The sequence below is a fragment of the Monodon monoceros genome, unplaced genomic scaffold (genome assembly GCF_005190385.1).
Source record: "Monodon monoceros isolate NGI ecotype Baffin Bay Population unplaced genomic scaffold, NGI_Narwhal_1 Super_Scaffold_2, whole genome shotgun sequence".
In the NCBI taxonomy this organism is placed as follows: domain Eukaryota; kingdom Metazoa; phylum Chordata; class Mammalia; order Artiodactyla; family Monodontidae; genus Monodon; species Monodon monoceros.
The window spans coordinates 76,303,651-76,320,005 of NW_021703776.1; the positions used below are offsets into that span (position 1 = coordinate 76,303,651).

At 36.8% G+C, this 16,355-nt stretch overlaps 1 protein-coding gene across 2 annotated transcripts in view; it reads right to left on the reverse strand.

Moving 5' to 3' along the window:
- FAM3C (family with sequence similarity 3 member C) overlaps window positions 1-16,355 on the reverse strand; it is a 48,157-nt gene that overhangs the window by 19,540 nt on the left and 12,262 nt on the right. The window contains exons 2-5 of one of the 2 annotated variants that reach the window (XM_029234124.1): window positions 14,969-15,023; window positions 10,964-11,068; window positions 3,695-3,724; window positions 2,797-2,920 (exon numbers count right to left, since the gene is read on the reverse strand). In XM_029234124.1, the coding sequence (XP_029089957.1) occupies window positions 2,797-2,920; window positions 3,695-3,724; window positions 10,964-11,068; window positions 14,969-14,981 (272 nt within the window). In that variant the 5' untranslated portion in view covers window positions 14,982-15,023. Of the gene's footprint in view, window positions 1-2,796; window positions 2,921-3,694; window positions 3,725-10,963; window positions 11,069-12,252; window positions 12,357-14,968; window positions 15,024-16,355 lie in introns of those variants that run through there. The other variant, XM_029234123.1, reaches the window with a different exon arrangement.

The window sequence follows — 16,355 nt, forward strand, 5'->3', positions numbered from 1 at the left end:
CACTGAGAAGCAATGATCTGGACTAGTAGTCTCCAAAATGAGTTTGCATATGCTCAGAGCATGTGTAGGAAAATATTAAAATTTCTACTTATGTATTTTTAGTATTCACTTACATATTTCAGTGGGTACACAGGCAGAAAAAGTCTCTTGCTAACTGTGTGTGGGGTGGGGGGAGTGGAATTGAAGAGCTATGGCAGCCATGGTAATCGCCCTCCAATTGCTCTCTTTACTTCTCCAATCATTTTACCCAGCAGTCAGATCATTTTCTTCAATGTAAATGAAGTGATGACATGCCAGAGTTTGAAAACCTTCAGCAACCTCTCAGCACACTCAGAAAAAGATCTCATCTCTTTCCCTGCATGGCCTGTAAATTCCACTCGCCTAGCCCTTACTTCTCTCCAGCTCTGTCCCATCTTAGGGCCTTCAAGCATGCTCTTCCTTCTGTCTAGAATGGTCTTCCCCCACTCTTCACCTGGCTGTCTTCCTTCTTATCCTTTAGTTCTCAGACTAAACATCACTGTCTTAGAGAAATTATTCCTTGACCCACTCAATCTAAAGTTGGACACCTCGACCTCACCTCACTTGCCCCAGTAAGTATTCTTCACACCTTGCTGCTCTGTGCAGCGTGTGCCACAATTTCTAATTATTTGCATTTACTTCTTAAATATCCATCTCCCTACTATACTGTATGTTCCATGAAAGCAGGGACTGTGCTCAGCAAATATTTGTTGAATAAGTGAATGGAATGAATGATGCTAAGAAAACTTAAGACTCTTTCTTTAACATTTTTTGTTGGAAAAACTTTCTAGAAACATGCTACTTAATGTCTCAAATTACCCATTGGCTACAAATGAATATGCCATGTATCAATCTGTTTTTATTATTTTTTTTTTTTTTTTTTTTTTTTTTGGCCACGCAGCATGCAGGATCTTAGTTTCCCGACCAGAGATCAAATCTGCACCCCCTGCCAGTGGAAGCGCGGCATCCTAACCATTGGACCACCAGGGAATTCCCTGGAAAAACTTTCAATACAGAAATAGAATATACTGGAAAAGGTACTAGACTGTGAATTGTCCCTATTTCTCCACTAGGGATCCCTGGCCAATTATTCAGTCCTTCTTCAAGGACTAGATTTCAGGGCCTGAGGCAAAACTGTAAAATCCCATCAATTATTTAGCCTCTCATGGGAATGGCAGAATGATTCCTGAAAAGAGGATGGATAGGTAGCCTGTCTCAATTTTACGGTTAAACGAACTGAAATACAAATTCTACATGACATGCCCACTATGCTAGAACCAAGTTCTCTGGCTCTGAGCCCAAACTTATTTTACCAGACTCCACTGCCTGCATACATATGCTTCTCTCTTCTTTTTGACCTGTTCTAATCTGTGAATAGAGAACCTGCTAGTCTTCATTAGAGTTTGATCTCTTCTTCTTTGCATTAAAACTTTCATACTTCGAGGGGGCAGAGGTGTCTAAAGACAATCTACCATGGGCTGGGCATTCTAAGAAAACTTCTGCTTATTATTCAGAATCAAATTTCCGGCCCCTTTAGCCAAACAAGGTGAAAAAGGTGAAAATGGTGAATGGGAACACTCTAAGGTAATGCGAAGGATGTTATTTAATGCAAAATCTACTAAGTTCTAAAATCCAAGTGCTTTTTAATTCAATTCAGTAAAGCAAGACTATTATGAGACATCAGAGGACAATGGATTATCATCAGCATGAGGAAAAAGGAAATGAGTAGGGATCTTAAAGATCACCTAGCTCAAGCCTTTAATTTACAAGAAAAGTGTTATTTTAAGAGACTAAATAACCTATGCATGGTTAACTGAAAAAGGGGTTAGGATAAAAATGTTAGCGCTTCTATATTAAAAAGAAAAGACACACAAAATGCTGGGAAAAACTGCCTCGTTTCCTTCTATCTGTAAAATTACCTCACTATTCTACATATTAATGGTACATATATTATTTTATGTGAAGCTTAAATAAGCTCACATATCTAATTTTTCAGGCAAGACCAGATTAAAAGCAACCAACTGAAAGTAAGGTTTGCAACTTCACAGGCAGGAACTTCACAATCAAGTTGGACACTGGGGTAGGAGGCTGAAAAAAACCTAAAAAGTATACTTTGTAGAGCACCTCAGTAAAGGAAACCATTCAGTTTAGTGGCAAGCAGTTCTGGGCCACAATGGACTAGAGGTTACTGCTGGGTTATTTCATACTTCAACAAGCAGCATTCAAACATTTAAGATGAAAGATGTTGGTTTGTAAGATAAAGTGTTCATTATCTAGGGCAGTGCTATCTATTTGACAAAAACGGTCCTATTTGGACTTCTTTGCAGCGACGGAAATGCCCTCTGTCTGTGCTGTTCAGCTGGGTAGGCACAAGCTGTCCGTGACTATTAGCACTTGAAGTGTGGCTGGTGTGACTGAGGAACTGAACTTTTAATTAATTTAAATGAATTAAATTTTCCCCTATTACTTAAGAATCAAAATTAAACAGCCACCTTGTGTCTATGACTACCAGTTGGGATGTAGGGAATTTACTCAGAGGAAATCTCTCATCTTTACACGAAGCTGAATAAATGCTATGTTCTTATGTCACTCTTAATATGGAATGTAAGAACTTTAAGACTCCTTAAATGAGTGGGGAAAAATTGTATAATGGAAATGGAAATCACTTTTCTTTAGTAAAAGCATGCCCAATACATTTTCAAAGGATCCATTAAACTCAGGTTCAGTTTGCTAAAATTTAATAGCACACGTTATACTTCCAAACTGATAAATACTTACACATTGTCTTCCAGGCAGATTTTGGGTCCTACCACATTAGCTGCTCCACTTGCCATTTTAAAAGCAAAATGCTTCTCAGGGCAAGCTTTTGAGATCCCACATTTATATCTGGGAGGTTTTGTAGCTTTGGAGAGAAAAAAAATTTATTTTAAGAAAACAATGTTAACAGACTCTGTATTTAGTTTGTTTCATATCTCAAATCACAAAGGGCATTATGCAAAACACCAAGATATACATATCTTAAACTACATGCTAGTTCTTTTTTTTTTCCCTGAGAGTTTCAAAGAACTTCAAAACAAAACAAAACGGAACCTCCTAGGAATCAAGCTAACAGTTAACATAAATGGAACAAGTAACATGATCTTCATGAGGGTAAATATATTTTATCTAATTATTTTTAAGCTTATTTAAAAAAACCAGGATGGGGGAGGTCTGGAATTGTTACTTTGCATTTCCAGTCCATATATGCAAAATAAATGGACAGTAAAAAGCCTGATGCATCACTGAATATCTGCTCACATACTAGTTCTAACTAGGAATTCTTTTTTTTTTTAATATCTTTATTGGAGTATAATTGCTTTACAAATGGTGTGTTAGTTTCTGCTTTATAACAAAGTGAATCAGCTACACATATACATATATCCCCTAACTAGGAATTCTTTTACACACTTTCTGTACTTATAATACTGAAGCTAAAAAACACTAATGGAACAAAATATCCATTATAAATACATACCCAAAATATTGAGCTATCCAATCAAATAGCTTCCTTAAAACTTAATAATTTCTAAAATCAGTTTTGCTCACATTGAACTATATCCATTGTTTGAATATAGTTCTCATATGCCTAAGAGAAAAAGAATAAACCATCTGCAAAATATTGAGATGAAATACTTACAACGTGCAACTGCGTCCAATGCTGACCTTGCTAAGGAAAAAAAAGTTATCTTCGTTAGAAAGAATAAAGTTATTGGCAAGTATCACTTTTAAACATGTGTGGAGCTAACAGGCCTATAAAAATGTGTTTGAATTATTGCTTAGTATACAATACATAAAACATGAATATCACTTTAGAGAAAAAGTGAGAAAGTAACTTTAGGCTACATAATTCACTACAAACAATTATGTAGAGGAATTATGGAGGGTATTATTTTATTATTGATAGAGTACTTTGTTTTTACCTTTACATTTTATGTTTAGTTTTAGTTATTATAAATTTAAATCCCAATCAGAAAGTTACTCTACAAGCTTAACTTTTTTAAATTCATTTTTTATTTTTTCCAGCTTTCTCGAGATACAGTTGACACATAAAATTGTGTAAGTTTAGGTGCACAACACTTTGATATGATACATTTAAAAACTGCAAAATGATTACCACGATACCGGTACATATAGTGGTATAATACTACACCCCAATAATAGTAGCTAGCACCTCTATCCCATTACATACTTACACTTCCTTTCTGTGGTGAGAACATTTAAAGATCTACTCTTTTAGCAACATTCAAGTATATGACAGTATTATTAGCTTATAATCACCATGTTGTACATTCAATCCCCAAACTTGTTAATCTTATAACTGGGAGTTTGTACCCTTTGAGCAATGTCTCATTAACTCCGCCCCCTCCCAACACCTGGTAACCAGCATTCTTTTCTGTTTCTCTGAGTTTGTTCTTTTTAGATTCCATATATAAATCATAACATACAGTATTTCAAACTTCCCTTTAAATGAGTTTAAATATATACTTGGTGACTATCAGGGTGTTTAAAGTTGTTGCTGCTGTATGGTGTACTGTACATATGCATATAAAGTCCTATCTATCTCAGAGGTTAGGCTAAGAGATTTGGGGAGTGGGAAGCACACAAGAGGGATAGTGGTGGTAGGAAGCTTTAATTTCCCTAAAATAGAAATGTATTAGGTACAATAATAATTTAAAAAAAGGTCATTACTAAGAGTTTTTATCATTTATCAGTTCAAGGAAGCCAGAATTTTCTGATCAAATCTTAACCCGAATGCAGTAGATGTCAACCTGGACATCTACACTTAAGAGTTTTTTAAAAGCACAAACATCTGATCCCAGCCCAGGAGATTATAATTCAGATCGTCAACAGTATTGTGGCTAGCCATTTCCTGATTTAGCTAATAAGCATGCAGTGTCATAAATGTTTGCCAGCTGTTTGACTATAAATAGTCACTTAGTTTTTAGTTCTGTACTATTTTAGATAACTGCGAATTTCCTATAAAACCAGTACTGAAACTGGAGAACAGAATGTTAAAGCTGAAAATAATATGTAAATGTTTAAAAACAGGAAAACGACTAAGTAAATGAAGGTCATTAACTCTACAGAACACTCAGAATATTATGCACCGTTGAAGTCATAAATGCAATGCAGTCACATGGGAAAAGTTTAATGCATGGAATAGAGCAAAAAACAAACTTTATCTGTGAGTACTAAATATATTCACGGATAAGGACAAAGACGTGAAGGAAACAAAAAATGATCACCCTAGTAAATTAGGGTGCTGGGGCTCATTCTTTCAATTTTCTTAATTATATCATTTTTCCTTAATTATGTCACAAAAGGGAAAAATAATTCGAGACCATTCAGTCCAATGCTCTCACTTTTGTAAATGAGAAAATGAAAGCCAGAGAGTGACTAGCAACCAGTGATTAGCAGCATGCAGACTATTAAGTCTTGAGACTTCCCTGGTTGCGCAGTGGTTAAGAATCCGCCTGCCAATGCAGAGGACACGGGTTCGAGCCCTGGTCTGGGAAGATCCCACATGCCGCGAGCAACTAAGCCCATGCGCCACAACTACTGAAGCCTGCCTGTCTAGAGCCCATGCTCCGCAACAAGAGAAGCCACCACAATGAGAAGCCCGCGCACCGCAACGAAGAGTAGCCCCTGCTCTCCGCAACTAGAGAAAGCCCGCGTGTGCCCAGCAATGAAGACCCAATGCAGCCAAAAATAAATGAATAAATAAATTAATTAAAAAAAATAAGAAAGTCTCAATTTCACTTAGACCTAAACAAACATGTACCATCAGGCTCAGATGTTAAGATGCTTACGGAGGAATATTGTTCAAATCAGGAATGCTGGCATACCCAACTTATGATAGCCAGATATGGGGAAGACAGTGGGATCAAAACAGGGGTAATATAACAGCTCATTCACATATGTGGGGCACTCTATCAAGTACTTTTGCATGTATTGTTGATTTGCCCATCACCTCTGTTTTAAAGAGAAAGAAACTGAGAACAGATAGGTTTAGCAACTGGATTTGTTCTATGCATAATTAGTAATCGGCAGAGCCAGTTTTCAAAGCCATATCTCATTCTAGCACCCAGACTTATATTCACCCCCCGCCCAACAAAATGGGACTGTCTGAGGTCTAATGATCACAGGTATAAAAACCACTAGTCCTGCCAGGAGCAGGAAGCAGGATAGGGAGCTTTCAGAACCATCCTTCTGACTGCAGAGTGGAGCACAGACTGCAGAGGGTTCAAGACTCGAGACAAGGAGTCCACAAGGACAAGGACGCCGCTAAGGTAATCCAGGTAAAAAAGGGTAGCAACCTGAACAAAAGCAGTGACTGTGGGTTTAAAAGAAGTAGACAGGCTCAGAACAACTAAGGCTGTGGAACAGACCAGATGGAGGGGTGATGGAAAGGGAGGAATCAAGTTTACCGCTCAGACATTTGCCTTTAGAAGCATTCATTTATCCATTTACATGAGCCAAAGAACAAAAACACTGTCTCTCACTCAAGATGTTTGTTGTCTAGTGAGGAGATGGGGTGTGGTAATGGGTGCTGAGCTCTCTGTGGACCTGTTAATTTTAAGACACTTGGAGAAGACCCAGGCAGAAGTCTAGAGGCCAGCTGTAAATGAGACCTGGGATGAAGATATAAACTGGAAAATTGGCAAATGATGAGGCCACACAAAGGGAGAATTTAAAATGAGGAGAGGGCTGAGGAGAGAAATCTTAGAGACATTAATCATCAACTAACACTCAGAGGAAGAGTGTGGCTGAGGAAAAGGAGACAGAAGGAAAACCAGGGATGAGCTTCTAAAATGGTCAAATGGGTTTGATTGGAAAACTTAAGAGGTATTAATAAATAAATAATAAATCAATGCAACTCAATTTTAAAAACTTTACTGGGATAAAATTTGGGGTAAATGTTTCTTAATCATCAGACTTTTGAGAAATAACATCACCTCCATTTAATTTGTGTAAGAGTAAGGGGAGAAGATGCTCAAAGGAAAAAAAAAAGCCTCTTGTGAAAAACTTTTCAGATTAAAACAAATTTTATCTAATATGCATCACAAGCAAAAGCCCTCTATTTGGCCTGAAGTTCTGAGAATTTTAGCACCTGGAGGCCAAAAAGGTAAATTTTCATAAATAAAATGGGATGTTTTCCACATGTAGAGTTTGGGCACAACACACGAACACAAAAATCCCTCCTTTTCTGCAACCTCCATTTCTCAAACTACCTTGATAGCTTTAATTCTTAACGTCTTTCAATATATTCAGCTTTTCACTTCAAGAAACGATAATAAACATTTGGCTTTATCAGTGAATGTCTTTCAACAAGTCAGGCTAAAGAAATTCAATAGAACTACTTTGTACTTTAGTTTTTAATAATGTCTCAAATAATTTATATGTATATAATATTTCAGTGGTTTAAATCTGAAAGGTAAAAATAAATCGACTAAAGAGAATATTAAGTACTTACTGCAAAAATATTTTGGACTGTTTTCAGTACATTTACTAGCTGTTAAGTATCCATATTGAAAACTAACACTATGTTAAACCACAATCATAACTAAGACTGGTAGATTGTATCCATGTTGATGTCCTAGTGTGACACTACACTGTATGTAGCTTTATAAGACGTTACCAATGAGAAACTGAGCAAAGGGTATGTAGGATCTCTCCATATTATCTCTTACAAATGCATGTGAATCCACAATTATCTTAAAATAAAAAGTTTTGTTAAAAATTGTTTAAAAAAAATCAGAATCTATTTTGGTTATTTCAACTACTAATTGCAGGCAAAATTTTTCATTCTTCCTTTCTAGAAATGTTGTATTTTTCTAAAACAGTACTATATAATCAACTTGAATGTAAATCTACATAAACTATCAAGTAAGTTATTATATCAACAAGTTGAAAAATGGGAAAAGTTCACCACCAAAAGAACTATAGCTAATCTCATGGGTCCCTCTAAGATACTGATTATAGAAACAATCTTAATGTTGAGTTAAACTTGTTAGATGCTAAACAAATGGCAAACACAACCATATCTCCATCTTTGCTGAATTATTCTGAAATAAGAATTAAAAATAACCACACAAATTAAATTTTCACCAATTCAATAGATTGGAATCCAATAAGGTTTTGTGGATACAAAACATAACTTCAGTTGTCCTAACTTCAGTTATGACAACAAAATAAACCATCTGCCCTAAGAATGCCTAAATTAAGTAGCTAAAACATACACAATAAAAACTTGCACGTTCGTAACATTAGGAAAAATCAAAATGAAAATTAAGAAAGACGACTATCCTAGTTAAAGTAGCTCAGTGTTTGTTCATAGCTGACGACCAGTGGCTTGTCAACTAATACAGCTTTAAATGAATCCCACTTTGAAAATACTCCTCCTCCCCATGTAAAAATCCTAATCCTCAATTACCTATATCCATTTTCTATTCAATCAGCATTTATTATGTACAGGACCCAGCGCTAGATGCTGGGTGAGTCACTAAGATATTATTGCTCTCAACATTCATTCTCCAGTAAGGGAGGCCAAATACATGAAGAAGAATAAAAGAAATTCTATAACGTAAGGCAGAATAAAGTCAGGCCAAATTGAGATATAAGTACTATGCATTATAATGGACAGTTCAGAAAAAGGACAAACATTCTAACAGGGAAAAGAGGGAGACTAAAATACAATTTCTCCCAAGAAGGGGCATTTATGCAGTTTTGAAAAATGAGAAGGATTAACAGATGAAGGGGAGATGAGAAAGATGCGCGGGGTGAGGAAGCATGAATGAAGGCTGAGGTAGGAAAGGACAGGACAGGGTTTGTGTCTGTAGATCACGTGCACGTGGGCACAGCCAGCGGGGGGAGGGAGGGCAGGAAGGGTGGGGGAGTACAGGTGGGGAAGGCAGAGGCAGGCTGGGGACTGAGTGCCATCCTAGCAGGGAGTTCAGATTTTACTCTCCACTGAAATACTAAAGGTTCAAGAGTTTTAAGAGAATTGCTCTGGCAGTGGTGACATAGGCAGATATCAAAGGTAAGAAATAGACCCAAGAACATCCCTGCAATGTCCAAATAAACCATCCAGACTAGAGATGAAGATCTAAACCAGGGAAACACTGTGGCCACACCCAGCCTCTTCTCTCTGAAAACAGTGGGCCTTTTCCCAAAGTAATTTTTCATTTGTACCAATGGTCCCGTGGCCCCCTTCTCTCCAGGATCATCCTTTTCTCTCTGTTTAATCTCTTCCCATTGATTTGTAATTCACTGACTCTTTGCCCGCGGCCTATAGAGAAGTGAAAACCTCTCTATTACTTCAAAAAAGAAAAAAATGTTCAACTTACTTCTGCCTCAAGCTACCATCCCCACAGTTGTCTCCCTTACCATCAACCTTACTTAGAAGAATTAGCTACAGCACACTGTTTCCACAGCAACACTGAACAAGTCCTCAATGCCTTCCATGTTTTTGTGCCCCATCCTTCAACTGAAACCAGCTGTGCTCTCAAAGGACCCCAGGCTGGCCCTTTGCAGTAACAGACGCACATAGCCCAGGAGAAGTCAAGACAATTCTCACTACACTTTGCAACAACTATTCTACGCCCGATCCTGGATACTTCATTTTAAGATGGGTGCCAAAAAACTGACAGGAGGAAAATAAACAGTGCATTAAGAAGAATGGTTCAAAGGGAGGATTTTATAACTTGATAAGATGAACACTTATAAAAAGATGGCATGGAGGAGAATAACCACAACTTAACTATTTAACAGATCATTAATGTGGAAGAGAGCTCCAGCAGGTAGAAGCAAGATCAGTGGATTGAAATTACTTGGGAGAATAAAAGGCAGAATTCAGTGCAAAACAAGGAAGTACTTTTAAGTAGTCATTGTAAGAAAAGTCACCTGAACATGTACAGAAATGAAAATATACAGAAACTTGAGGACTACATGCCATAACTGTCTAAAGCCTGATACCTAGTATATGGTCCATGGATGGGAAATCAGCATCACCTGGGATCTTGTTAGAAATGCAGACTCTCAGGCCCCATCCCAGACACTGAATCAGAATCTGCATTTATCAAGATTCCCTAGAGATTCCCTTGACATCGAAGTTTGAGAAACACTGGTTTAAGGGAGTCTTGAAACTAGATGTGAGAGGGAATGTATTCGGTCTTGTATTAATTTACGGAAAGCAAAACTCACCAACTATTCCAGAGATCTCAAGGTTGTTTCATTTGATTTCTGCCTACTAGGTCAAAATACTGTTTCTAGGTTTCAGAGCCTGACCTTTCATGAGTTATTTTTTAATACTTTAAACAGTGCTCAGCCAAAGCTTATTCAAACACTTCAAATGTTAACTTATTTTATCAACTTAAAGATTTTGTTTAAAACTGAATTAAGGCAGCTCGTAGTGGTACATTTACAACATAGCATCAAATAAATTGCTAAAAGGAAAATTGGTGCAGAAGGAAAATAAGGGTAGGAAAGCAAGATGGATTTCTATGGCTGGTATTTAAAATGCATTATCATGACTCCTAATCACTTGCTAACTGAGGGTTAGATTTGGTTCCAAGTTTTTAAGCAGCCAACTCAAATAGGGTGTGATATCTTCTAGCATGTGCATTTAGAATGCCATGAATAATGTCCGTAGGCATGCATAAAATAGGCCCCATTAAATATATTCAAAATGTTGAATAGAAGATTCGTGCTTTATATTGAATTAATTGTAAGATTTTCTATTGTACATTTTAGAATATTCCAATGAATCACACTTACCAATATAATTTCATTTTCTTTTCTAGACAGCCTAAACAGCAGAGTAACTCAATGTTGATAACTGGTAAAAATTTAAAGACAATCTCATCACAAATAAAATTTAAGAAAGGGAAAAAGAAATAAAACTTACCAAATAGATTTCCTAAACTTGCATCCATTTTTATTTCAAATACTTGAGAAATAACATAGAATGTCAGTAAAAATACTGCCACAGCTACCACCAACTTTGCAGCACCTAGATAAAGGGCAGAAATAATTCAACATGAGCTTATGAGCCCACCGAATTTTTAGTTATGCATTTCCATGAAAAACGTAAGTGTATTTAAAAAATTCTTAAGACTAACAAATATCTACTTCTTATCTACTGGATCTTAATTTTACTTGAGTTACAACAAAAACTGTACCAACAATCTATTTTGATTGATTTTTCTGATCAAACAATTATGAGGTTGTCTAGCAACCTAGACACAGGACTGCCTGAGTCATCTGCTTAGTTTTCTCATGGAAAAAAAATGACCTGCTATCAACTTCTGGCTGACTACACAAAAGTACCAAGGCCAATGGAACACTGCCACCAAGTATGCGGGATGACACATTCTCAATCCTTTTCAATGATAAAGGGCAATACAAGACAGAGAGGATACAAAAACACTGAACCTTCCAGAGATACTAAGGCAACAGACCAGGATGTCCACTCGGCAATGAGTTCTCAAGTGAAATGTAACAGGCTTACTGTCCTCACCAACCCACACATCTCTTGAAGCACACAAGTGCTCCTGGTATGGTGAACAATGAAATATCTCCCCTCATACTTAACACCAAAGTTTAAGCCACGCGTTCCCCACTCCTGGAGGACTGAATTTGGCACCTGTCACATTTAACACGGTTACATGGTAAGCTCTGTGAACAGACTCTTAGTCTTCCGTACCTTTATATGTTTAATTATTTCTGAGTGCCTTACAAATAATTAGCACTGCTACTAATTAATTAACTGCTTAATGTGAATCATCACTTGTCTTTCTTCTCCACAGCTAAGCAAATCTAGGAAAGAAAAAGTACAAGATACGAAAGGACATGAAAAATGACAGGAAAGAAACATCATCTTCTTACTCTTAGAATTTCAGAGCCATCTCATTAGGCTATTCAGAAACAATATTAATATTTGCCTATATAATCTCCATTCCCCTCTCTTACCAAAAGTTTAATTTAAATTGATCTAAAAGATCAGCAGTCATTTCACTATCCTTACTTAAGGAAACAAAAGCCCACAAGTGAGGCAAGTGCCCAAGATTACAGATATCTTAGCGGCAGCACAAGGACAGGAATCCAGGGATCCTGACAGAGCCCAGTGCTTTGTAAGGTTCTCCACTACCATCAAATTACCACATTCTTCAGGGAAACTACCAAAACTCAACTTACCGGATAAGGAAGAGCAAAACAGAACTGTGTTCATCCTAATTTCATAAACGCAGAGACTGGGACTGTATCCTTACGGGGATGGGAAATGGATGAACTGATGATGCTCAGGAGGGCTGACGATGCTGAGAAGCGGGAGATTCTCAGAGCTACTCATTTTTATTTAGAAACGCTCTATAAATATAGAAATGAGATGGCAAGGAGGAAGCCTAACTACTAAACCAATCAATTCCCACCCCGCCTCCTGTTTTGTTCCTTCTCCCCCTTCCAAAACTGCTTCCTGTTTTCATGAAAAAGACTGACAAGTATGGGTTTCTGGTAACTGACTATACTGCTGAACTGAATGAATAAGCGTTTTCAGAACTCTAATGGAAAACTGATGAATTCATAAAAGTGCTAACAAAAGATCAAGATGAAAAAATAAATTAATTACATGGGACTGAGTGAACTGATGAGGATGATTATAATTTTTGTGACTTTGTTTGACTAAAAAGAAAAAAAAAGAGTGACTACAAGTCATCTACATTTTCAGCACAGAAGCGAGTAAAATTCCATTAGGCTTTGAACTCTTCCCCCACAGGATCTAGTAGAGTGCCTTGTATTGATACACAGTAACACTCTAAACAAGTGTTTACTAAAGGTTAACAGGTGGCATATTCCTTCTGGATCATTTAAGACCAAGGGCTGGAAGATTATACGTCACATGACAGTCTTAACATCTCATTTTCTAGCAATCATGGGCGTGTGCAAATAATCTTTCCCTGTCCCTTAAAGCAGATGTACCAAACCTTCGTTGTTCAAGACTGAAATAGTACAGTGATTAAGATACCAAGTTTATAATACACAAAAGTTCTGGACTAAATTCAATACCAAGCTAAACCTAAGCCTACACTAAACAATATACATCATATTTACAGATACATACATGTATATAAAATATACACACACCATTTAGTGAGTGCCTACTACAGATCTAAGTGCCTTATTAGCAGAACTTCATTTGCACAGCCTTTCAAGATACTCTTTTCATTTTACAAATAAGGAAAACAAGGTCAAAGATTTAGATCACTTGCCTAAGGTCACATAACTAGTCAGCGGCAGAATTTAGTTTTAAACCAAGACCTATTGAAGTATAAGAAACCATCAAAGGAAGCAGGAGGAAACAAAAGCTCTAAGAGGCAGAGAATTTAGAGGCGGAGAAACTAACTGGTGATAGAACAAGCAGAAGGTCCCTGAGAGGGGCAGGCGGGTGAAGACCAGCAGAGCCTCCATAACGGTAGGGTTCTGGACCTCCTGTTGCAGAGGGGCTCCTCCAGAGCTGTCACCATCCACTTCTGGACTGGGAGGGGCTTACCCACAGCACACCACAGTTCCCATTCCACCCATGAGATTCCCTCCTACTGCCAGCCATGGACTGTACTAATCTGAGTGTGTCCCTATTTTTCACAAACCAAAAAGCATAAACTTGAGATATTAATGCCTCACTGTAAGAATAATGGCTATAAGGATATTTCAAAGCAACCAGGATTTTTTTTTAATTAGAAGAGATTAATTAGTCTACAATCAATAAGCTAATAGCTAATCTTCCTTATTCCTTCATTAAAGGCAGTCCCCTTGAGACCTATACTAAGAACAGTGTCAAATATAACATCAGCACTCAGTGAATAATTACTCATCAATTAACCTTGGTATTAATAGTCAAAATCAGAGAAATGGATTAGATGACAAAGTTAATTTCAACTAGAATGAATGTAGAATTACATGAGAAAGAGAAACTTGCTTTATTTCAAATCACCATGCTTAAATAAGTAACGTACTTTTAGAACCATACCTTTAGAGACGCCCCCATAAGAATATTTTTTTTTACTGGTGAGATGATAATTAAAAGAATGACTACCTTGATTTTGAGAAATGACAAGCTGTCTCCTATGATGGACACACACTACTTAGTAGAAATTTCTATGTAAAGTGTGCATTTCTTCTACACAGTGGCTGTGCTAGAGGGGCAGGGTGGAGGGATCACACTTGTTTTCACTGTAGTTAGGAACAGGTCTCAGCCTCTCCTGTTATTTATGGATCTGTCTTTTGATAAAGGTAACTACCTTAATACTATGAACACCAAATGGTATTTTTAAATTTCCTCAGTATGCTACCTAAGGAGAAGATGTCCTCACACATAACCTCACTTATGCAGGCTAAACCTGACCTAGCAAATACAACAGTCATTTAGGCAAAACACATTTTACTGAATTCTTCATGTACACTAGTTTCAATTTATGTACACACATAGGAAAGATTTAAGCTTTTAAAGCTCACAATTCATTTTTCTCAACAAGCTACAACTTAGCAAAAATAAAAACCAGCCTCCCTAAGTTGTCAAAATCGTTCTTTATATGAACATTATACATATATATTTTTATATTATTAGGCAAACAAGCTTAATGTATAAGGACGTAAACATTAAAAACCATAACTTAAAATATTTAGCATAAATAATTTCAACAGAAGTGTCCCCAAAAAACTTATGTAGAACCCACTAAACGTCCAATTTATGATTTGCCAACTACCTAAAAAAGTAAAAAGGCTAAATAATGATTTAGTTTGTTATATTCAGTCACACTCAACATAGAAAATGATTATTTACCTTCTCATTCAGTCATTACTAAACAAACAGGTTATACAAAAAGCAAAATTATTTCTACTGAATTAAGTATCTTACCTGCTACCCTCATGTTTGGTTTTTCAGTCTATGGCACTTTTCATTAAATAAGCTCCTAAAATCAAAAGAAAAGGCAAACAGCATTAGGTCTAGAATGAGCATTCCTCCCCAGATTGAGTTTGATTTGGAGTGTATATATTAAACTAATTAAGTAAATGTCATGACATTTCTAAGTATTCTACCAATATTAACATTTAATGAAAAAGCTCTTAGCGCTGGGCCTGTCTCCTTCCACTGGGCCATAAAAGCTCCGGAGAGGAGGGTGTGTCTAAAACTGCTCTATCTCCCGGATGGAGGGAAAACTTGTCATCAAGCATGGACAGAATGATGCCTTACTGTTCTCAGTGATTATGCATCTGTAACAAACTTTTGATATTTAGTTCCAAACCACCAGTCTTCAGCTGAGGTCCAAAGAGGTTAAGCTGCTTATCTAGTCAGGGAACAAATTACCTGCAGAAATGGGGTGAGGATTTAGGTCTGCTGGCTCCTGCTCTAGGGCTCACTCCTATGACACAATTCAGGTGTCACTATGATAAGCATTTACAGGAAAGGCACCTTATCTTAATACCAGGGGTCCTCTTCCTCTTCATGTTTTCAATTTAAGTTTGTGAAAGAACATATTCAGACCTATAGAACTGCAATTTTAAATATTCCAGCAATCATCATTATTGACAGTGCATGTTATACATCAAATGAAGAAACTGTAATCTGATATTATTCTAATAATAACAAGAAATAGATACTGGAAAAAAAATCTGCGTACATGTTTGTGTGCTCCCCCCTAAGAAATAACTCAAGGTAGGTGAAATTTTAAAAAGAAAATGGGAAAGCAAGTATACGAGTTTGATAGGAAATTCATGCTCGAGTTCAGCTAGACAGCTTCCACAGTCTACTCAATCTATTGTACAGGAAACGTAGTCAAAAGAAAATTTTGATTAATGAACTGCATCAATCAAGAATATATATTTCTTTATTTTGACTGTATTTTAGTACTGGTGTTTCAATGTTGATGTCTGATCTAGTAATGCACAGAATGATTGAAATAAAAACAATGGCAGACTCCTGAAGGACACTGAAAGGGAGTGAGACATCCAGTTTTCTTATTCACCAATAAGGATTTATCAGGGGTGGAGGTAGTGAGCATCTAAAAGGACCAATGTTCTTATGGGAACTCCCTTTCCTTCTGCTCAATCTACCCTGAAGAAAATATCAACATTTATATTTATACTAGTACTGAACTGAGCATTATTGATTTCCTTTGTTAGTTATCTGAACACCTTTCACATAATAGGAAAAAACACTGTTACTTAGCCACAGGCCAGGAAAACACAACAAGGAAACAAGAGATACTGAAGTATCCAGGAAACAAGAGATACTGAAGTATCCA